This window comes from Pseudorca crassidens, chromosome 4 (genome assembly GCF_039906515.1).
Source record: "Pseudorca crassidens isolate mPseCra1 chromosome 4, mPseCra1.hap1, whole genome shotgun sequence".
NCBI lineage: Eukaryota > Metazoa > Chordata > Mammalia > Artiodactyla > Delphinidae > Pseudorca > Pseudorca crassidens.
In genome coordinates this window covers 30,167,087-30,190,651 of record NC_090299.1, presented here as the reverse complement: position 1 = coordinate 30,190,651, position 23,565 = coordinate 30,167,087, and the positions used below count along the sequence as shown (strand labels likewise).

Sequence of the window (23,565 nt, the reverse complement as noted above, 5' to 3'; positions counted from 1 at the left end):
GGGCCTGGAGGGAATGACAGGGTTTGTTAGGCAGAAGTGGATAAAGAAGGCGACACTTTAATACATCGGTGGCACACAGCTCGTCTGCCTGGGGCCTAAGCTCCTGTCGTAAGAGAACAGTAAGTGGTGGAGCTGTGGAGGGGAGGTGGACTATACTGCTCATGTGAGGCGTGTAGACCCTACCTTATACTTGCTTGACGCTTTGTTTAATTTTTATATCTGCTCTGCAAGATAGATGTTGTTATCCCCACCTAACCCTTCAGAGAACAAAAGCACAGTCCTGTGACTTATCTGTGATCTCCAGCTATTAAGTGGCTAAACTGAGTTTAGAACTCCGGGGTCACTGTTCTTTCTACTTTATATAAACTGTTGAAGTCCCTGGGGTTTTAAGCAGGGTGTGAAGTGATTAGAATTGTATTTAGGAAAAAGATGTGATAAAAGAGAAGCCTGAGTCACCTTTTGACCTGACACTGAATATCATTTGAAGGCAGTAACCCTTGTCCCAGCACTAAAATTTAGAGTTCAAAGAGATTCTATGCAGAAGATTAGAAATCGTGCCCTGAAGGCCTCAGAGGGTCTGCTAGAACCCAGCTACTCAAAAGGGTGACCTTCACACCTGTAACTTCAGTATAACCCTGGGGCTTATTAAAAATGCAAATTCTCATACCCCTACCTCAGACTTACTAGATCAAAAATCTAGTAAAGGTGGAGTCCAGGAAGCTGTGTTTTTAACAAGCCCTGTCTGTCTATTTAGCAGTGGACAGTATTGTAGTAGCCAGGTGATTCTTAGGTATGCAAAAGCTTGAGAAAGCTTTAATATTCTTCCCTGGCCACTCTGCCTTCTTTCAACATTTCCTGGTTGTCAAGCGGTTGCCTCTAAAATGATAATTGTAATAGAGAAACTTCATCAGCACATTAAATGGTAAGTACTTTATGAGCAGGAATTATCATCTTTGGCATCTAGGAATTCGACTTATAAACTGTCTTTAGCATTATATAAACTCTAGCATAAATTTTAACTCAACGTGTAAAGGTGGCAGTATATGGAAAAAAGTTTGGAAGGATACACACCAAACCACTGTTAAAGAAGAAGTTATTCATGACACTTGTTAAGGAATGTAAGGTAGACTTTATTCTGGGGGACTGCTACAGTGGGGTTTTGTAATAGGGGAAAGAGATTGGGCTCATCCCTTTCACAACTGGGAACAGTGGGGATTTATATCCAACGAGCAGAGTTGGAGGGGCAGTGGATGGGAATACTAAGAGGATGGAGTAATTCTTTGCTCACCTGACCTAGCAGGATTCTTGTTGAAGACAGACTAGGGTGATCAGATAATACCTGGGGAATAGTGGAGGATGAGGAATTTGATCAGACACTGAGGGTTGGGGGGTTCTGGCTAAACTAACTCAACAACATTCTTGCTAAAGCTGGCCTCCTGGAGGACATGCACAAGGATGGGGCTTAGTCAGGCTTAGAGGACACTGACTAAAGTTTGGTTGAGGAGGGAGTCTTTGTCACCACTGCCATGATTAATACAGGGCTTCTCTGGTGGAGCAGTGGTTAAGAATCTGCCTGCCAGTGCAGGGGACATGGGTTCGAGCCCTGGTCCGGGAAGATCCCACATGCCATGGAGCAACTAAAGCCCGTGCGCCACAACTACTGAGCCTGCGCTCTAGAGCCCGCGAGCCACAACTACTGAGCCTGTGCGCCTAGAGCCCGTGCTCCGCAACAAGAAGCCCGCACACTGCAATGAAGAGTAGCCCCTGCTCGCCACAACTAGACAAAGCCCGTGCACAGCAACAAAGACCCAACACAACCAAAAAAAAAATTAATTAATTAATTAATTTTAAAAAAACCCACCAATACAAACCCTAAAAATACATCCCATAGTAAGGTAGCCATTCAGATGTTCTAGACCCAGCAGTTCTGTCCAGTAGAACTTTCTGTGGTGATGGAAATGATCTATTTCTGTGCTGTCCAATATGGTAGCTACTAAACCCAGAGCTATAGAGCAGTTGAAATGTGGCAAAGGTGACTGACTGTGAGAAACTGCATTTTTAGTGTTATTTAATTTTAATTGATTTAACTTTAAATGGCTGCATGTGACTAGTGGCTCGCATATGGGACAACACAGTCAGAAAGGTCTAGTGAGCTTCTCTAGGGCTTACCTGGGTATGTGTGGGACGCTGAAGTTTTCGTCATGCTTGCCATGCAACGTTAAAACAGTCTTCAAGTACAGACACTTATTTCAGCTTTCCCACTTTTCCTAAAAGAAAAAAAAATCATTTTTTTCTTACAGGTTTTATGTGAGAAACTGTGTGGAAATCTGAAATTGTATCAGTCAAATCTTTATAGTACAGTGGGGCCATCTGACGGTAAGTTTTCTTATCACTTCTTTGATTCCCCATGCTAATTTATTTCCAGTCTTCCAAATAAAGTGAGAAGTGTGAGTTTTGAGCAAAACAGACTTTTCTTGTATTGCCCCTCCCACCCCCCCTCGGAGTTCAGTTCCTTCCTTTTCTGCTCCCATAAGATCTCTGATGTCTTTTGGCAAACTCCCACTCCAGCAATCAAAGGAGTTACAGATGACTTAGAAGCAGTTTCTGCCCTCAATAAGTTTTTACCTAGGAAGACTCTAAGCAGATAATTATAATAAAGTGTGATACATGCTTAATAAAATGTTATAGAATGGGGGGAATATGTAAACTAGTATAATGAAGGCACTGTAGGCGTGATGTAAATGATTATAGGCATTCAGAGGGTTATGAATTCCATAGGCATCCCTTCTAGAATTTTTGTAGTTAATAATCTTTTAATAATAATTTTAACAGTTATTTTTAAAGGAAATGTTATCCATCCTCTATTACCATCTCTTTTTTTCTTAACAGAAATCACAATTAATTATAAACATGGCCTTCCCTTGGTAACACTTACTTTGCCGTCCAGAAAAGAGCGCTGTCAGTTTGTAGTCAAACCAATGTTATCAACGGTTGGTTCATTCCTTCAGGACCTACAAAATGAAGATAAAGGTATCAAAACGGCTGCCATCTTCACAGCAGGTATGTATATGTTTTCTTCAACTTTGTCTTTTTCTCTTCTTCTGAACCTTTGTTTTGGTTCTTTACTTTTCTAGAAACTTGATTCTTTAATTCATTATATAATAAATGGTTGGCAGTTACTGAGTCCGTCACTTTTGAACATCAGTAATATAAAAAAAATTAACCCTATTGAATAAAAAAGAAATGGAATAAGTTTAGGCATGTTTTGGTTACTTATTTCATAAACTTAGCCCCCAGATTTTTCTCTGAGAAAATTTTAATGACACAGTCATTAGTGTCTAATTTTCTGTAAGAAATTTGAATAATTAGAAAATGAAATGCAGGCTCAATGATTGAAATAGCCAGTGAATAACTAAAATACACAAATAGTTCATTAACCTTTGTTATAAAGCAGTTATAGTCTAGCGTGCTTTTTGACGAATTAGTTCTCAGGAAAGTATGTGTGTGTGTGTGTGTGTGTGTGTGTGTGTGTGTGTGTATAAATATATATATATATATATATATATATAGTTTAATACCAGCAGAGGTGGTTAATCACATAGACATTTAAAACTTAGGATATAGCTTTTATGTTTTCATGGTCTGAGGACATAAAAGGACGTCCTCCTGCCCCTAAAAGAGAATAAAGAATTCTTTACCCCAGTCCAATATACAGAGGCTACTATAAATATAAATAAGTGAATAAATTTGCACTGTTATTTTATTGTAGTATTACATACTTAGAATAAACTTATTTAGAAGTTAATGATTAATATTGCAGTTTTGAAAGGGAAATTAACATTCTTCTTCCCTATCCAAGTTCAGAACCAATTAAGAGGTAGACATGGAAGTTGGAAAAATAGAGATTAAAGAATTTATTTACTCAACAAATATTGAGCACCTAACAAATGTTGACCTGAAACAAAGAGACTGCCAGATATTTCTCCAGCAAAGATGGATTTATTGCAGATCAGCAGAGAATTGCAATTCAGGGTCTGCAACCATGGTGAGCCACATGTGAGGACTTGCAGGATAAGGGGAGGAGAGCGCTTTTATAGAGGAAAAGGAAGTGAGTAGGGCTATAGTAAACAAACAGTCCATGGCTTTTCATTGGCTGAGTCCTTGCTGGGAAAGAAGAGGAGTCTTTCTTCTTCCTGTTGGGCTCTGCTGTCCTCACAGGGTGTGAGAGCTCCCCCTTCTGGTCTCTGGACTCTATTTAATTGAGGTTTCTGTGTATTAATTTTTTTACACTAACATATGCCAGGCACTGTTCTAGATGCTAGAGATAGAGCAAAGAACAACAGAGATTAAAACTCCTGTTCTTAGGGAGCCTACATTTTAAGAGGAGAAAGAAACAAGGTAAAGAAATAAAATATATAATATGTTAGATAATTAGTGTTACAGTCAAAAATAAAGCAGAGTGATGGGGGGTGGGAGTTGTGTGTGTTGGTGGGAGGTGCTCACTCAGGTCACATTTAGGTGAAGACCGGGAAGAGATGAGAGAAGATGTAGATGGGAAGAGAGCTCTCCAGGCAGAGGTCCTGAGGTGGGAGCTAACTCCACCCTCAACTGAAAAGGGAGGGAGCTGGGTCCAAGTAGGAGGGGATGGGCAGGTTAGGGAAAGCCTTGTTGTAGGTTATTGTAAGGAATTTGGATTTAACCGGAAGAGGAGTTTCTTCTTGCTAAAACCAGGATCAAAGAAAGGTTTTAGTACCGTGACCACAGTGGCCTAATACTTCATCCCTGACTGGACCGACATTCCCGCCCCCCAGTCACAGGAACATCGAAACCCCTGGGCCTTCCCTGCAGGTCAGGGCCTGCCTTCCTCAGAGCAGGGAAGTGCAAACCCAGAACTCAGAAGGGCTCTGAGCACAGTGCTTGCCTGAAATAAGGTTAAAACATTGATGTGTACCCTGCTTGTTTCTAAAAAAATAATTTGAGTAGCTTTGAAACATAAAACACAGAGAAAACCCCTAGAAATCATAGAGTAAAGGGGCTCTTTGGACTGAGTGAAAACGCTGTGTTGGGGTTCATATCAGTACTTGCCCAAGAATAAGTGAAAAATTCATCACTGTATCGTTACCTCCTTAAAAGTGTTTCACATCAATCTCTTGCTGTTCCTATAATAGCATAAAGGATAATGTAGTACTTCAACTGAGAAATCATACTCAGTTGATTTCTTTTTATAATAATATTTTAAGGAGCAGGTGTGAAGTCATTTAAATGTAAATTTTTAAATGACACTTGCAAAGTCAGATACAAGGATTTGGTGTGTTGCTGATCTTTTTAAAAAGAGGCTCTGTGGGTGGAATTTGCCTGCATTTAATTTGGGCTTGAAAAGAGTGTTCTAAGCTTGTCACAGTTTTGCCCACAGTGTGGGCTGAGTTATTTGGCAATTCCTGGGAAGATGATCTCACCGCAGCTGATGAACAGGAACCCAAACAGCCAAATTCTAGGAACAGCCCCAGGTGCAGCCTTGACTTGCTGCCTTCTGAACAAAAGAACTGCTGAGAGCCAGACAGGAGGCAGGCAAGCAGGTTCTCCCTGATTTTACTAGCAGTATTACTGTTGTCACGCATATCCGGTTGAATGCAGCCAAGCAATGCCAGGCCAGGCGAAAATATACATCCTGGACTCTGTATCGCGTAATTATATGTAGACCGTTCCGAAAGAAGAATGATAGAAACCCCTACCAGAGCCAGTTTTTTGCTTACTGTTCAGTGAGTTTGAATCTTAACACCTGGGTTACATGAAAGTTCAAAAATATAACAGCAAAAGCTAGGCTATATAAGAGGCTGTGCGAAGCACGCTGACTCTGACATTCTCCTAGAGATTTTTTTTTTTTTTTTTTCTGAACTGTTCCTGGGATATTTGAAATCACTATTAGAATCTCTCCACCTCTAGGAAATAACACCGCACAAGTGCAGATTTACTCCTTCGGTTCAGCTATGTTTGTCGCTCTCCCTGCCACCCCCAGCCACTTGCAGTTTTGCCTCTTGTGGTCTTAGCTGGGCTAGAAAGGGAGGGAGCCCTGTGTGGCGGTGGTTGCGGTGCTACCAAGTTTCAGTCAACGCACATCACTCCCCCTTAGCGGCTAAAAGTAAGAGAGAGGCGGGCTTCCACAAACATTCCTGCCCACGTGCCTCCACAGAGCGGTTAGGCGCGTTTGGCTGCAAGCTGCCGAAATGGGCTCTGACTAAGCAGGAGTGTGTGTCAGCAGGCTCTCTGACTGGAACTGAAAGAAAGCCAGGCCCAGAAGAGGGCAGGAGGGTTTCCCTGGCGGCGCAGTGGTTAGGAATCCGCCTGCCAATGCAGGGGACGTGGGTTCGAGCCCCGGTCCGGGAAGATCCCACATGGAGCAACTAAGCCCGTGCGCCACAACTACTGAGCCCGCACTCTAGAGCCCGCGAGCCACAACTACTGAGCCCACGTGCCACAACTACTAGAGCCCGTGCTCCACAACAAGAGAAGCCACGACAATGAGAAGCCTGCACACCGCAACGAAGAGTAGCCCCCGCTCGCCGCAACTAGAGAAAGCCTGCGCGCAGCAACGGAGACACAACGCAGCCAAAAATAAATAAATTTAAAAAAATAAAAAAAAAAAGAAAGAAGAGGGTAGGAGCTGAAGAAGGACGTGAGTAGAGAGGTTAGGCTGGGAACGGCCTGATGGGCTTTGCTGCCAACACCCTCAGCCCCTCCGCCGTCACCTGCACTGCTCTGGCCTTGCATGACCGTCCGCAGGTACAGTCCCACGAGGGACGTCAGCCTGGGTCCCAGCGCCGCCGACAGAGTGGGAGATGGGGTGCCTGCCTGCTCTTCTTGGTCCACTGTAATGAGCAGTAGAGCAGCAAGAGAGGATTCCCTCCCGGCGGGAACAGTATCGGGTATGGGAAAGCCCCCCACCCCAGAACAGACAGATGTCCACTACTGTATTGTAGAGACCTGGATTAGCAAGTGTTTTTCCATATGTTGAAACATGGTTCTTACTGTTGTAAAACAAGGACTTATTTTTGCATTTTCAGATGGCAATGAAATTGCAGCTTCAACCTTGATGGAAATCTTGCTAATGAATGATTTTAGACTTGTCATTAATAAAATCACATACGACGTACAGTGCCCTAAGAAAGGTAAGAAACACAGCTATGCAAGTATCTTAACACTTCCCTTTCGCTGTGGGCCTTTTTCAGGGAGCAGCCTTATCCTAAGAATTTGTTTTAGTTAACCAAATGACCAAGAAGGCTTTGGAGAGCCGATGTGTAAGCTTTTCTAGCAAGGGTAGGAATGATTGATAGAAGTCATCTGTCAGAGCTTTTAGGCTCATATACTCTTTTTAGACTTTTAAGGCTTCATTTTAGGATCTTGAATGCTTAATCTGACATTATTGGGTTAAGAAGAAGTGAACCTGAAAATCAGGAACTCAAGTGTATACCGTTGTACAGGTCTTCACTTTTTTTTTTTTTTTAAGTAGGTTTTCTTTTTTCTAGCCAGCTTCAGGTTCACAGCGTGGTGGAGCAGAGAGCAGAGAGTTCCCATGAGCTCCACCCCTTCCCCACAGCCTCCCCCACTATCAAGCGCTGGAGTGGAACATTTTCTGTTGCCTGGGCCAAAACATTTGTTCGGTTTCTTCCGTTCGATGGCTCTAGTAGCACATAGCTGTCTTTCATTCATTCAAAACAATTTTGTTAGATTGTATTGTGACAGCTGTCATATCAGCATGCATTTAAAAAAAGACATCAAAATTGGTGAATTTGCGCTTCCCTGGTGGTGCAGTGGTTGAGAGTCCGCCTGCCGATGCAGGGGACGGGGGTTCGTGCCCCGGTCCGGGAGGATCCCACATGCCGTGGAGCGGCTGGGCCCGTGAACCATGGCCGCTGAGCCTGCGCGTCCGGAGCCTGTGCTCCGCAACGGGAGAGGCCACAACAGTGAGAGGCCCGCGTACCGAAAAAAAAAAAAAAAAAAAAAAAAAAAGGAAAATTGGTGAATTTTTGTGTAGCCATTTTAATATGGAAGATGGAAGGAAAAAAGCAACATTTTCAGCATATTATGCTTTATTATTTCAAGAAAGGTAAAAACGCAACTGAAACGCAAAAAAAAGATTTGTGCAGTGTATGGAGAAGTGCTGTGACTGATCAAACATGTGAAAAGTGGTTTGTGAAGTTTCGTGCTGGAGATTTCTCTCTGGACAACGCTCCATGGTTGGGTAGACCAGTTGAAGTTGATAGCGATCAAATTGAAGCAATAATTGAGAACAGTCAACGTTATACCACTCGGGAGATAGCCGACATACTCAAAATATCCAAATCAAGTGTTTAAAATAATCTGCACCATCTTGGTTACGTTAATCGCTTTGATGTTTGGGTTCCACATAAGTTAAGCGAAAAAAACCTTCTTGACCATATTTCCACATGTGATTCTCTACTGAAATGTAATGAAAACGTTCCATTTTTATCTTTTTTTTTAATTTTTGAATTTTATTTTATTTATTTTTTTATACAGCAGGTTCTTATTACTTATCCATTTTATACATATTAGTGTATATATGTCAGTCCCAATCTCCCAATTCATCACACCACCACCATCCCCTGCCCGGCCGCTTCCCCCCTTGGTGTCCATACGTTCGTTCTCTACATCTGTGTCTCAATTTCTGCCCTGAAAACCGGTTCATCTGTACCATTTTTCTAGATTCCACATACATGCATTAATATACGATATTTGTTTTTCTCTTTCTGACTTACTTCACTCTGTATGATGGTCTCTAGATTCATCCACATCTCTACAAATGACCCAATATCGTTCCTTTTTATGGTGAGTAATATTCTATGGTATATATGTACCACATCTTCTTTATCCATTCGTCTGTTGATGGGCATTTAGGTTGCTTCCATGACCTGGCTATTGTAAATAGTGAACATTGGGGTGCATGTGTCTTTTTGAATTATGGTTTTCTCTGGGTATATGCCCAGTAGTGGGATTGCTGGGTCATATGGTAATTCTCTTTTTAGTTTTTTAAGGAACCACCGTACTGTTCTGCATAGTGGCTGTATCAATTTACATTCCCACCAACAGTGCAAGAGGGTTCCCTTTTCTCCACACCCTTTCCAGCATTTGTTGTTTGTAGATTTTCTGAAGATGCCCATTCTAACTGATGTGAGGTGATACCTCACTGTAGTTTTGATTTGCATTTCTCTAATAATCAGTGGTGTTGTGCAACTTTTCATGTGCCTCTTGGCCATCTGTATGTCTTCTTTGGAGAAATGTCTATTTAGGTCTTCTGCCCATTTTTGGATTGGGTTGTTTGTTTTTTTAATAATGAGCTGCATGAGCTGTTTATATATTTTGGAGATTAATCCTTTGTCTGTTGATTCGTTTGCAAATATTTTCTCCCATTCTGTGGGTTGCCTTTTCGTCTTGTTTGTAATTTCCTTTGCTTTGCAAAAGCTTCTAAGTTTCATTAGGTCCCATTTGTTTATTTTTGTTTTTATTTCTGTTACTCTAGGAGGTGGATCAAAAAAGATCTTGCTGTGATTTATGTCAGAGTGTTCTTCCTATGTTTTCCTCTGAGAGTTTTATAGTGTCGTATCTTACATGTAGGTCTGTAATCCATTTTGAGCTTATTTTTGCGTATGGTGTTAGGGAGAGTTCTAATTTCATTCTTTTACATGTAGCTGTTCAGTTTTCGCAGCACGACTTATTGAAGAGACTGTCTTTTCTCCATTGTATATCCTTGCCTCCTTTGTCATAGATTAGTTGACCATAGATGTGTGGGTTTATGTGTGGGCTTTCTATCTTGTTCCATTGATCTGTATTTCTGTTTTTGTGCCAGTACCATATTGTCTTGATTACTGTAGCTTTGTAGTATAGACTGAAGTCAGGAACTCTGATTCCTCCAGCTCCGTTTTTTTCCCTCAAGACTGCTTTGGCTATTCGGGGTCTTTTGTGTCTCCATAGAAATTTTAAGATTTTTTGTTCTAGTTCTGTAAAAAAAATGCCATTGGTAATTTGATAGGGATTGCATTGAATCTGTAGATTGCTTTGGGTAGTATAGTCATTTTCACAATGTTGATTCTTCCAATCCAAGAACATGGTATATCTCTCCATCTGTTGGTATCATCTTTAATTTCTTTCATCAGTGTCTTAAAGTTTTCTGCGTACAGGTCTTTTGTCTCCCTAGGTAGGTTTATTCCTAAGTATTTTATTCTTTTTGTTGCAGTGGTAAATGGGAGTGTTTCCTTAATTTCTCTTTCAGATTTTTCATCATTAGTGTATAGGAATGCAAGAGATTTCTGTGCATTAATTTTATATCCCGCAACTTTACCAGATTCATTGATTAGCTCTAGTCGTTTTCTGGTGGCATCTTTAGTATTCTCTACGTATAGTACAATGTCATCTGCAGACAGTGACAGTTTTACTTCTTCTCTTCCAATTTGTATTCCTTTTATTTCTTTTTCTTCTCTGATTGCCATGGCTAGGACTTCCAAAACTATGTTGAATAATAGTGGTGAGAGTGGACATCCTTGTCTTGTTCCTGATCTTAGAGGAAATGCTTTCAGTTTTTCACCATTGAGAATGATGTTTGCTGTGGGTTTGTCATATATGGCCTTTATTATGTTGAGGTAGGTTCCCTGTCTGCCCACTTTCTGAAGAGTTTTTATCATAAATGGGTGTTGAATTGTGTCGAAAGCTTTTTCTGCATCTGTTGAGATGATCATATGGTTTTTATTCTTCAATTTGTTAATATGGTGTATCACATTGATTGATTTGCATATACTGAAGAATCCTTGCATCCCTGGGATAAATCCCACTTGATCATGGTGTGTGATCCTTTTAATGTGTTGTTGGATTCTGTTTGCTACTATTTTGTTGAGGATTTTTGCATCTATATTCATCAGTGATATTGGTCTGTAATTATCTTTTTTTGTAGTATCTTTGTCTGGTTTTGGTATCAGGGTGATGGTGGTCTCATAGAATGAGTTTGGGAGTGTTCCTCCCTCTGCCATATTTTGGAAGAGTTTGAGAAGAATGGGTGTTAGCTTTTCTCTAAATGTTTGATAGAATTCACCTGTGAAGCCATCTGGTCCTGGACTTTTGTTTGCTGGAAGACTTTTAATCACAGATTCAATTTCATTACTTGTGATTGGTCTGTTCTTATTTTCTATTTCTTCCTGGTTCATTCTTGGAAGGTTATACCTTTCTAAGAATTTGTCCATTTCTTCCAGATTGTCCATTTTATTGGCACAGAGTTCCTTGTCTCTTAGGATTCTTTGTATTTCTGTGGTGTCTGTTGTAACTTCTTTTTCATTTCTAATTTTATTGATTTGAGTCCTCTCCCTCTTTTTCTTGATGAGTCTGGCTAAAGGTTTATCAATTTTGTTTATCTTCTTAAAGAACCAGCTTTTAGTTTTATTGATCTTTGCTATTGTCTTCTTTGTTTCTATTTCATTTATTTCTACTCTGATATTTATGATTTCTTTCCTTCTGCTAACTTTGGGTTTTGTTTGTTCTTCTTTCTCTAGTTCCTTTAGGTCTAAAGTTAGGTTGTTTATTTGAGATGTTTCTTGTTTCTTGAGGTAGGCTTCTATAGCTATAAACTTCCCTCTTAGTACTGCTTTTGCTGCATCCCACAGGTTTTGGATCATCATGTTTTCATTGTCATTTGTCTCTAGGTATTTTTTGATTTCCTCTTTGATTTATTCAGTGATTTCTTGGTTATTTAGTAACGTATTGTTTAGCCTCCATGTGTTTGTGCTTTTATGTTTTTTTCCCTGTAATTGATTTCTAATCTCATAGTGTTGTGGTCAGAAAAGATGCCTTATACGATTTCAGTTTTCTTAAATTTACTGAGGCTTGATTTGTGACCCAAGGTGTGATCTCTCCTGGAGAATGTTCCATGCGCACTTGAGAAGAAAGTGTAATCTGCTGTTTCTGGATGGAATGTCCTATAAATCTCAATTAAATCTATCTGGTCTATTGTGTCATTTGAAGCTTGTGTTTCCTTATTAATTTTCTGTTTGGATGATCTGCCCATTGGTGTAAGTGAGGTGTTAAAGTCCCCCACTATTTTTGTGTTACTTTCGATATCCTCTTTTATAGCTGTTAGCAGTTACCTTATGTATTGAGGTGCTCCTGTGTTGGGTGCATATATATTTACAATTGTTATATCTTCTTCTTGGATTGATCCCTTGATCATTATGTAGTGACCTTCTTTGTCTCTTGTAACATTCCTTATTTTAAAGTCCATTTTATCCGATATGAGTATTGCTACTCCAGCTTTCTTTAGATTTCCATTTGCATGGAATGTCTTTTTCCATCCCCTCACTTTCAGTCTGTATGTGTCCCTCGGTCTGAAGTGGGTCTGTTGTAGACAGTCTATGTATGGGTCTTGTTTTTGTATGTATTCAGTGAGCCTGTGTCTTTTGGTTGGAGCATTTAATCCATTCATGTTTTAGGTAATTATTGATATGTATGTTCCTATGACCATTTTCTTAATTGTTTTGGGTTTGTCTTGTAGGTCCTTCTCTTGTGTTTCCCACTTAGAGAAATTCCTTTAGCATTTGTTGTAGTGCTGGTTTTGTGGTGCTGAATTCTCTTAGCTTTTGCTTGTCTGTAAAGCTTTTGATTTCTCCATTGAATCTGAATGAGATCCTTGCCGGGTAGAGTAATCTTGGTTGTAGGTTCTCCCCTTTCATCACTTTAAATATGTCATGCCACTCCCTTCTGGCTTGTAGAGTTTCTGCTGAGAAATCAGCTGTTAACCTTTTAGGAGTTCCCTTGTATGTTGTCTTTTTTCCCTTGCTGCTTTCAAGAATTTTTTTTTTGTCTTTAATTTTTGCCAATTTGATTACTGTGTGTCTCGGCATGTTTCTCCTTGGGTTTATCCTGTATGGGACTTTCTGCACTTCCTGGACTTGGGTGACTATTTCCTTTCCCATGTTAGGGCAGTTTTCAACTATAATCTCTTCAGGTATTTTCTCGGGTCGTTTCTCTCTCTCTTCTCCTTCTGGGACCTCTATAATTTGAATGTTATTGCGTTCAGTGCTGTCCCAGAGTTCTCTTAGGCTGTCTTCATTTCTTTTCATTCTTTTTTCTTTATTCTGTTCTGCAGCCGTGGACTCCAAGAGTGGAGTCTTTGTTTTCCACAGTCCTGTCAAAGTCCTGCAATCAAATCCTGCTAGCCTTCAAAGTCTGATTCTCTAGGAATCCTCCCCCCATTGCCTGACCCCCAGGTTGGGAAGCCTGACGTGGGGCTCAGAACCTTCACTCCAGTGGGTGGACTTCTGTGGTATAAGTGTTCTCCAGTCTGTGCGTCACCCACCCAGCAGTTATGGGATTTGATTTTACTGTGATTGCACCTCTCCTCCCGTCTCATTGCAGCTTCTCCTCTGTCTTTGGATGTGGGTATCACCATGATCAGCCTCACTGGTTCTTTCCCCCTCCGTGTCTAGTTTACTGGTGAGTCTGTCAAAGGCATTCTTCCTTTCTATTAAAGTGTTTTTGATTTCTGGAAATTCTTTTTGATTCTTTGTTACAATGTTCATCTCTCTGTTTACATTACTCATCTGTTCTTGCATGTTGTCAACTTTTTCCATCACAGCCCTTACCGTGTCAATCATATTTGTCTTAATTTCCTGGTCTGAAAATTCCAAAATCTCTGCCGTATCAGATTATGATTCTGATGCTTGCTTTGTTTCTTTAGATTGTTTTTTTCTTGCCTTGTAATTTTTTGTTGAAAGCTAGACATGATATTATTAAAAATAGAAACTGAAGCAAGTAGGTCTTTAGTGTGAGGTTTTATGTGTATCTGACCAGGAGCTCAGCTCTTTACTGTTTGCTATAGCTGTAGGTATCAGAGGCTTCAGTTTTTTCTAGTGTCCCTGTTTCTCTACCCTGTTGTATTTGAGTTTCCCTAGAAATTCTTTCTTGAAAAGAGTCTTTGTCTTGCACAGAGCTAGAGCCCTGTTGATGTGGTGTTAAGGTGTTGGCGGGGGGGGGGGGGGGGGGGGGGAGAAGCATTCTATAATTTTATGATTAAATCTCAAGGTTTTTATTGGGCCAGGATTACTGTGCTGTAACCTTCAGAAGAGTTTCTTAGCCATTTTTTCCCTCCCCTATATGAGACAGGAAGGCTAGAGGGGCCTGGAGTTGGCTAATTGCCCTTTCTCCAGGCCAGACTAGGTTCTGGTAAAGTACAGTTGACCCTTGAACAACATAGGTTTGAACTGCGTGGGTCCACTTTACATGCACATTTGTTTCAGTAAACACTGCAGTACTAAGTGGTCCACAGTTGGTGTAGTCCATGGAATCATGGATACACAGGGCCAACTATAAAGTTATACGTGGATTTTTGACGGCATGTGGGGTTGGTGCCCCTATCCCCCATATTGTTTGAGGGTCAACTGTAATTTCCTTGGCATGGAGAAAGTAATGCTCAGGACTGTTTCAAAATGGTTACTTTTCTCCTTTCTCTGCTGGAAGCAGGGAAGTATTTTTCTCTGATCTCTGACCTTCACTGTGAGAACCTGGTGGGACTCCTGGAGGTAAAACTCATGAATGTGTGACTGTTTTTATTTCTCAAACTAGTCAGCACTGAGCCTTCAGCAGTTCAACCATTATAGTTTAGTGTTCCTATCAGTATTGGCTCCAGAGGTTTCTGTTCTCAGTAAGCTGTGGTTGTGGACTATCGGGGTTAGGATAAGGTAATACTGAGTCTATGCCTTCATAAATAGATGGTGAGATAAATAAATCAGTAGATAAGGGAAGGTTCATGTTTTTAGTTGGAATGCCAGGTTCTGACTGGTAAATATGGGAGGGCTGTTGTAGTTGAAAAATCATTCTACTGCAGCCAAATTCAGACAGGAATCATCAGTAGATGCCAAGGGGATGGGGAGAGGTGGGGGGAGGTGATTTAGGTACAGAAAATGAAACAGAAGAACTACGAAAACAACTAGAAAAAGTTAATAAAACGGCACTAAGTACATACCTATCAGTAATTACTTTAAATGTCAGTGGACTAAATGCTCCACTCAAAAGACATAGGGGCAGCTGATTGGATAAAAAAACAAGAACCTTCTGTATGCTGCCTACAAGAGACTCACTTCAGAGCTAAAGACATACACAAACTGAAAACAAGGGGATGGAAAAAGATATTTCATGCAAATGGAAACTGGGCGGAAGACCTGAATAGACATTTTTCCAAAGAAGACATACAGATAGCTAACAGACCCGTGAAAAGATGTTCAGCATCGCTAATTATTAGAGAAATGCAAATCAGAACAATGAGATATCACCTCACAACTGTTAGAATGGCTATCATCGAAACGTCTACAAATAACAAATGTTGGAGAGGATGTGGAGAAAAGGAAACCCTTGTACACTGTTGGTGGGAATGTAAATCAGTGCAGCCAGTATGGAAAACAGTGTGGAGGTTCCTCAGAAAAACTAGAAATAGGACTACCATATGATCCAGCAATTCCACTCCTGGTATGCATATAGAAAAAAATGAGAACACTAATTTGAAAAGATACATGCACCCCAGTGTTCATAGCAACACTGTTTACAGTAGTTAACCCAAGTGTCCATCAACAGACGATTGGCTTAAGAAGATGTGGTATGTACACACACACACGCACACACACACACACACACACACGAATATTACTCAGCCATAAAAAAGAATGAAATTCTGCCATTTGCAGCAAGCTGGATGGACCTAGAAAATATTATGCTTAGTCAGACAAAAACAAATACTGTATGATATCACTTATATGTAGAATCTAAAAAATAAAATGAAGGTATATAGCAAAACAGAAACAGACTCAGAGGTATAGAAAACAAGCCAGTGGTTACCAGCTGGGGAGGGGCAAGATAGGGGTAGGGGATTAAGAGATACAAACTATAAAATAACAACAAGGAGATATTATACAGCACAGGAAATTATAGCCATTATTTTGTAATAACTTAATGGAGTGTAATATGTAAAAATACTCAATTACTATGCTGTACACCTGAAACTAATATAATATTGTAAGTCAACTATACTTCAACAAAAGAAAAAATAAGGAAATACTAACAAAAAATGGGAGTAAGTCACAAGGACAGAGGAGCCAGCTTAAGGGGCTCCTGCTAACCATATCAATTTGAAGATCATTGGCTCCCATGTCCTTATGACTTGCCCCCGTTTTTATTTTAAGCATTTTCTTACTTTCTGGTATAACTAGACGATCCAGGCTGATCTCGTGCTCCAGCACTGATATCAGCAATTACTCTGAAGATCCCTTGAGGAAAAATATTTTTTTAAATTTTCAAACACAAATTAAGTATAGAGAAATTAAAACAAATCCATCATTTCAACAATTATGAACATTCTTCTATTCTTGATTCTTTTTAAAAATCAGGACAGTATTTAACCCCAAAGACAGAAGGATGGAAGAAATTGAGAAAAATGAAAATCCATGTTGAGATAGAAATTTCATGTCCAGTGAGTTCCCAGCACTCTGCGAGGTCTTCTACTTCCCAGTTAGCATTTGAGGGAATAAGTGGAGATAAACATTTTCAGGGCACCTCATTGTTCTATTTGATCTTCCTTTTCTGGACAAGCGCCAGTTAACAGACCCAAATGGCCTGGTCACATTAAGCAACTTCCATTCCCACTTTTTGTAAATTTCCACTTCCCTGACTCTGCTTAAGCCCCTTGATGTTCTCCTCGCTCCCTGAAAACGCCCCTCCACCTCTGCACAAATAGAAGCTGAGTTCAGTTCATGCCAGATCCCCTTCCCTAGTACAACAGTTACTGAATAGCATCTATCCTTACCACTTGAACTAGTGTCTGGCTTTCTTTATCTTTGTTACGTTCCCCAGCTTTGGACAAAATCGTGCCCCATCTCTGCCGTTTTTCTGTATGTAGACCTTTTATGTATCCGTCCATTTTTTCCATCACAGCAAAAGGGCTCTGACTGTTCTACAAATCTCAAAAGGCTAAAAGGGAACTTCTCGTTTCTACCTCTTTGTGGAGTTTTAGCCTAGAATGTGGAAGGGATTAAAGACCACAATAAAGTCTTGAAGAAGTGGGTGGAGATAGAGGAAAATTAACTTCAGTCTGTAACAGACTGGTTGAGTGCTGTCACAGACTGGAAAGCTGCTGGGATAATACTGACACTAGGATCATAAATCTCCCGTATCTGCAGTTGCTTCTGCTGTCTGGCAGGAAGGTCTGTCTTCTCTCCCCTCACTTTGTCCCCCTATCTCAAATTCTCTTACAGTGGTGGGGAACAGTTATAACCCTCAGAAAGGCATCACTATAGCACAGTTTTATGTAGATCTATAGATCCACTGAAGTGGTAGTATGAGAGAAATTCAGAATCAAAAGAACTCTGTGTTAAAAGCTCAGAAACCGATTCCCTTTCGTCAGTATGAACCTCCCTTCAGATCTATACCTTGTTGAAAAGAACTTACACTTGAATGACTTTTCAAATGTATATTATACTTTCGTTTACATGTTTGTACACCAGTTTCCCTCCCCAGGGGATCCTAAAATGATTTTGGATAGATAGTTGAGGGTGAAGAAGGATCTTAGGTTAACACAGGTATAAAAGTGAACCTGTAACTAATGTTACAAACTCAGGTGAGGTATTCACCTGGGTTCTGGTAGATGGATACTTCCTTTTCCTGTATTATTCTTCCTTTTTTTAAAAAAGAAAGAGTACTAGTCATATTACAAAAGAAAAAAGACAAAAACATAATGAATTTTAAACCTACTGTCTGGTTATTTATTATTCCAGAGAGAGATGAGTGGAATCACCTGAGACAGGAATAAAGGCCGGTACCAAATGCCCCCCCCCCTCCCGGAGGAGTGGGGAGCGTCCAAGTGGCCAGACGGGGGAACTCAGATTTGGTTCCCTAGACTTACAAACCCTGGAGGAAAAGATGTGTTAACTGCCTTATGTTTCCCTTGTGTCTTCTTTTCTCAGAAAAACTGAGTAGTGAGCACACTACTGAGATGGAAAACATGAAATCCTTGGTTCACAGACTGTTCATAGCCTTGCATTTAGAAGAGTTTCAGAAAAAGAGAGAGCACCATCTGCTGGAGAAAATTGACCACCTGAAGGGACAGCTGCAGCCCCTCGAACAGGTTCGGAAGCGTCACCTGTTGAGTCTGTTTGTAAATAATACCCAATATTTATTGGTATTATTGCTCCATTTGAGTGTTTTTCTGAATGCTTTACATAGGCTTATCTTCTCCTTTAATCCTCACAACGAGCCTCTGAGTTTGGTATTGTTACCGTCCTCCTTCTTCAGTTGAGGAAACTAAGGCAGCAAAGGTATATAAGCTAATACGTATTAGAGCCAGAACTTGAACTCTGGTGGTCTGACTCCAGGCTGCTGTCTTAAACTCTGTGCTGTGCGTCCTTTCCATGGATTGGCCATAGTATCTTGGTAACTGAGTATAAGAGGAGCTGGGATGCACTAGCTGGAGCACTACCACTGTTTGTTTTTCAGAGAATAGGCCCACGGCTCCCACTCTGCTCAGCAGAATTGCAGCTGGAAAGTTAGCAGTGGCTTCCTAACATCTGAAGTTAATCAGTGGTGGAGGAAAAAAAAAAAAAACTTTTCTGGGGAGGAGGGGCAGGAGTCTGTTTTAATTTAAGCGAAAAATGCATTTTTTAAACCTCTGATCCCACTTGTGATTTTTAAAAATGGGTAGGTGTATGTGTATCTTTGTGTAAGAATAAAAAGTTTCTAGAGGTAGAAGAAACTTTTGTTGTTGTTGTTTTATGAAAGTATAGTTGTGTTAAATTCTGTACAGCAGTGATTTAGTTATACATACATATACACACATTCTTTTTTATATTCTTTTCCATTATGGTTTATCACAGGGTATTGAATATAGATCCCTGTGCTATATACAGTAGGACCTTGTTGTTAAGAGAAACTTTTTTTGCGGAGGGCTGTGTCGGGTCTTCATTGAGGCACGTGGGCTTCAGAGCACTTGGGCTCTGTAGTTGTGGCGTGCGTGCTCTCTAGTTGAGGTGGGCTCAGTAGTTGGTGGTGCATGTGCTTAGTTGGCCCACAACATGTGGGATCTAAATTCCCCGACCTGGGATCAAACCTGCATCCCCTGCATTGGAAGGCTAATTCTTTACCCCTGGACCTCCAGGGAAGTCCCTAAAAGAAACTTTTGATAGTGATTACCTCTAAGAATACTTAGGGGATGCCAGAGAAAGGGACATTTTTATTTGTTGGATGGTACATTTTAATTTTTTCTTTACTTTTTAAAAAGTTGGTGATATTTACTTGTGTTAAGATTTGAAAACCTAAAAAGGTGGCCAATGGAAAGTTTTCCTCCTACTGTCCTCCCAGTACCATATCCCTGAACCTGTGAATCATTTCAGATTTTCTTTATCTATGCGCAAACAAATGCAAATATATTATTGTTCCCTTTTCTAGGAAACAGTATATGCTGTTATACACTTTTCTCACCTTTTTTCACTAACAGTAGATCCTGGAAAGATCTCCGTATTGGTACATAGAGAGCCTTCTCACCATAGCTGCATGATACCTTGATGAAAAATTGGATAATTTATGGTCTTTTACTTTTAAGAATGAACCTATGATGAATCACATGTGCAAGTGTACCTGTAGGATGAATTCCCAGAAGTGAAATTGCTGAGTCAAAGAAAATAGACATGTAATTTTTAGTTAGGTTTCAGAGGATGACTTCTGAATTTTTCATTGTATACCCTTCTATACTATTTAAATTTTTTTCCATGGGCAGGTATTGCCTTTATAATTTAAAAAATGGTTTATTAATGAACTGATTTGGAAATAAGTGATCACTCATGAATGTATATGTTTTATACATTCTATTTTTTCATAAATCAGACCTCTTTAAAGTAATACAGATGTGCATTACTTTACTTTTCTTCCTTTTCTGCTTTTTTTTTTTTTAAGTTGGTGCACTGTAAACTGAACTAACAGTCGCTTTTTTTCCCCTCAGATGAAAGCGAGAATTGAAGCTCACTCAGAAGTCAAAACCAACGGACTTCTGTGGGCTGGATTAGCATTGCTGTCCATTCAGGGTGGGGCAATGGCCTGGCTCACTTGGTGGGTGTACTCCTGGGATATCATGGAGCCAGTTACATACTTCATCACATTTTCAAATTCCATGGTCTTTTTTGCATACTTTTTAGTCACTCGACAGGTGAGTAGTTTGTTAAGAAAATGGTAAGTTATAACATCTTTTATAAAAAATTTCTTATCCAAGTCATGAGCAATAAAACCTTTTTAGCTATTGAATTACTGCCATCTGGGTTTTTATCAGCTGTTGAATTTTGTTGTTTGCCAGAGGATGGAGATTTGTATATACCCTAGAGAAACTGTGTATAACCTCTATAGAGAAATAAATAGTACAACTTAACAAATTCCTCCGTTGAGATAAACACATCAAATTTGTGTACTCTGTATCCTGTTTATAAATAAAATTGAATTTGTATTGCAAACCACCCAGTAACTTTAGCTTATCTCGCGATTATTTTGCCAAGAATCTGCATTTTCCTGTTTCTCTTTTCTTTCCCTGTATGTGTGATTTCTCTGCCCAGCTTGCTTGCTTTTGAAAGGAGCAGCTGATCTCAAATGAGACTAAATGTGTTACTTGTGTTGCCTTCTGCTTGCTCTGATGGCCACGGCACGTATTTTACTCATCTGCCTTCCTTTGCTTTGTTGTTGCTAAGGCACGTTTCTTGCAGAGGTATTATGTTCATTTAAAGCATGTTCGGTTCTGGTTTTTTGTCTTTTTTTTTTTTCAGGATTATACTTACTCAGCTGTTAAGAGTAGGCAGTTTCTTCACTTCTTCCACAAGAAATCAAAGCAACAGCATTTTGATGTGGTGCAGTACAACAAGTTAAAAGAAGATCTTGCTAAGGTACCTTATTGCAAATACCACATCTTATAGCTGGTCTTGTTTGGGAGCCAGAATTCAGTGTCAGGGAAATACAATCGGTGGCTCATCCTCGTGGGTTAAATCTTGGTCCTGGTGCTCTGGGGCTCTTCCATATAATCTGTTTCCTAGGCAGCTTTTACCTCTGGCCTCCCAGTGGGCTCATTAGCTTTTTAAATTTTTCTTAGTAATTTTATAAGAAAAAAGTTTTGGTAGAAATACCTTCTACTGCTCAATGCATGATCATTTAATAGCCAGTAATCATCCTATCTTTTGTTACCCGTAACTTCTAAACTACCCATCCCTGAAATTTAAAAAAAGGAAGGATATAACAAGAATTTGTAGTCCCAAACTTGGAGATAAAGAGCCTTTAAAAAATATGTTTAAATTCCATATAATCATTACTTAGGAAAAATATAATGATCTTTTTTTTTTTTTTTTTAATTTAGTGGATACTTTTGCATTTAAATGATCCAATCCGTGAAGGCTAAGGAATGTTCTTTCAACTAGTTTATAGCACTGGGCATTGAAGATTTAGAGTAGCAAACTGTAAAGTTTTTTTTTTTTTTTTTAAGGTAATAAAGTTGAGGGAAAAAAGGGAAACTGATAGGTCAGAGTAGTGGGTTTTTTTGTTTGATTTTTTATAACGGCAAAAACCACTGTAAAGGGGGAAACTAACATTACAAGAACTATAAGGATGAACGAGAAACTCTAAACTCACCTTTTACAAAAGGATCCACATAAATTGAAATATTGTAGGCAGTTTCCACTCATAGTTTAGATCTATATATTGACCTAAGGAGACGTTAAAGGTATAGAATTCCTTGTGAACAGTAATCTGATACGTTCGTGGTCTTCTCTGATCAGTGCCTCTTCTTCCCACGGACAGGCTACTGAAGCCCTGAGACAGGTGCGCCACTCTATCTGCGATGCAAGTAGAGGAATTCGATGAAAAGAAGTAACCTTACATTTTTAAATGTCAGTGAATTTTTCCATTATGTGTTCATTTTGCAACTTAGCAACTGGAACTTTTGTCCCATAGTTCATTTGAATTTGACTGTTTCAATCTCTTGTTAATAAAAAAAAAAATGCTTGCAAAACACAGGTATTCTTTGATGTTCTCATTTGAGATTTTCAGTTTGTGGATTCTCACGGCTTGTTGAGGTTTACTGCTGGAAGGAGCTTGGAGGCGTCCGTCAGAATCAAAGCTGCTACTATTACAGTTCAGCATTTAAGAAGCTTTGTCAGCCTGTCCTGTGTCATTCCCGTGCGGAGGTGAAACGGTCAGTGTTCTTGGCTCCACTTTGATTCTTAGGCTTCATTTAGAATCATCTGGTCATTAATTGCTTTTTAAATTCACAGTAGTTGCAAGATTTTTATCATTAAATATACTTAAGATTATTATAAAATGTCATTTGAAATGTTTCATCGTAACTAATATTTACTTAGATACTGTTTATCATTTGTTGTCACGTACTGTTCTGGGCACTTCACATATATATTATTTGTAATCCTATAATCCTAGGAGGTAGCTGTTTTTAATCCCAATTTAATAATAAGGAAACAGGTTCAGAGAGGTTAATTTGCCCAAGTGCACACAGCTAGAAAAGATTTTTTTTAATTAATTAATTTATTTATTTTTGGCTGCGTTGGGTCTTCATTGCTGTGCGCGGGCTTCCTCTAGTTGGGGTGAGCGGGGACTACTCTTCATTGCGGTGCGCGGGCTTCTCATTGTGGTGGCTTCCCTTGTTGCGGAGCATGGGCTCTAAGTGCACAGGCTTCAGTAGTTGTGGCTCACGGGCTCTAGAGCGCAGCAGGCTCAGTAGTTGTGGTGCACGGGCTTAGTTGCTCCGCGGCATGTGGGATCTTCCCCGGACCAGGGATCGAACCCGTGTCCCCTGCATTGGCAGGCGGACTCCCAACCACTGCGCCACCAGGGAAATCCCTAGAAAAGATTTAAGCATCTACTCATAGTAGATCATAAATCTTTATAAATGTACAACTAATGGTATTTAATCCAACATCCAGGATGTCACCTTTTACATGTTTGACTATGGGACAGAAAGGGTAATGATGACACCCTGATATTAAGAGATTTGCTTAAAAAAATACCAGTGTTTTCAGGGTATATCTTTCAACCTAATCAGATTCAAACTTCCTACACCTTAAGTAGAGCAACACACTGTGATCACCTGCTGGTTTGTATCAGTATCTCCGAAACCTGGAGATGCTGAATTAGCAGTATATTAGTGTGTTTTATTAACAAGCTAAGAATATGCACTAATGTCTTTATAATGAATTTCACCAGGTTAAGTATTATGACAAATTCTTAGGACATGTTCTGCGTTTGAGAAACTCTATTCCCAGCAAGACAAGACTGTCAATATAATGAAAGAACACGGAGTGGTGTTTGCTTTATTCACTGATGCATCCATCCCAAGAATACCTGGCTCCTATGAGGTACCCAAGAGAGACAGGTTTAAGGTCTGTGGAAATTTCATGTATAGTGCTGGGGAAAAGCTGAGACTAGGAAAGTAGAAAGGATGGCTTCTGAATTCTCAAACTGTCTAAAGGAAAACCTGGGAAAAAGGGGTAG

At 39.9% G+C, this 23,565-nt stretch overlaps 1 protein-coding gene and 1 long non-coding RNA gene across 2 annotated transcripts in view; one reads left to right on the top strand and one right to left on the bottom strand.

Moving 5' to 3' along the window:
* LOC137223500 (uncharacterized) overlaps positions 1 to 2,267 on the bottom strand; it is a 28,944-nt gene extending 26,677 nt beyond the window's left edge. The window contains exon 1 of the long non-coding RNA XR_010942900.1: positions 2,170 to 2,267. This is a non-coding gene — a long non-coding RNA (uncharacterized lncRNA). The remainder of the gene's footprint in view (positions 1 to 2,169) is intronic.
* Positions 1 to 22,071, top strand: part of MCUB (mitochondrial calcium uniporter dominant negative subunit beta) — a 90,640-nt gene extending 68,569 nt beyond the window's left edge. The window contains 8 exon segments of the mRNA XM_067735340.1: positions 2,301 to 2,376; positions 2,890 to 3,060; positions 7,062 to 7,166; positions 18,003 to 18,163; positions 20,030 to 20,233; positions 20,838 to 20,954; positions 21,859 to 21,896; positions 21,898 to 22,071. Coding sequence (XP_067591441.1) covers positions 2,301 to 2,376; positions 2,890 to 3,060; positions 7,062 to 7,166; positions 18,003 to 18,163; positions 20,030 to 20,233; positions 20,838 to 20,954; positions 21,859 to 21,896; positions 21,898 to 21,931 — 906 coding nt within the window. The 3' untranslated portion in view covers positions 21,932 to 22,071.
* Positions 22,072 to 23,565: the final 1,494 nt, after the last annotated feature.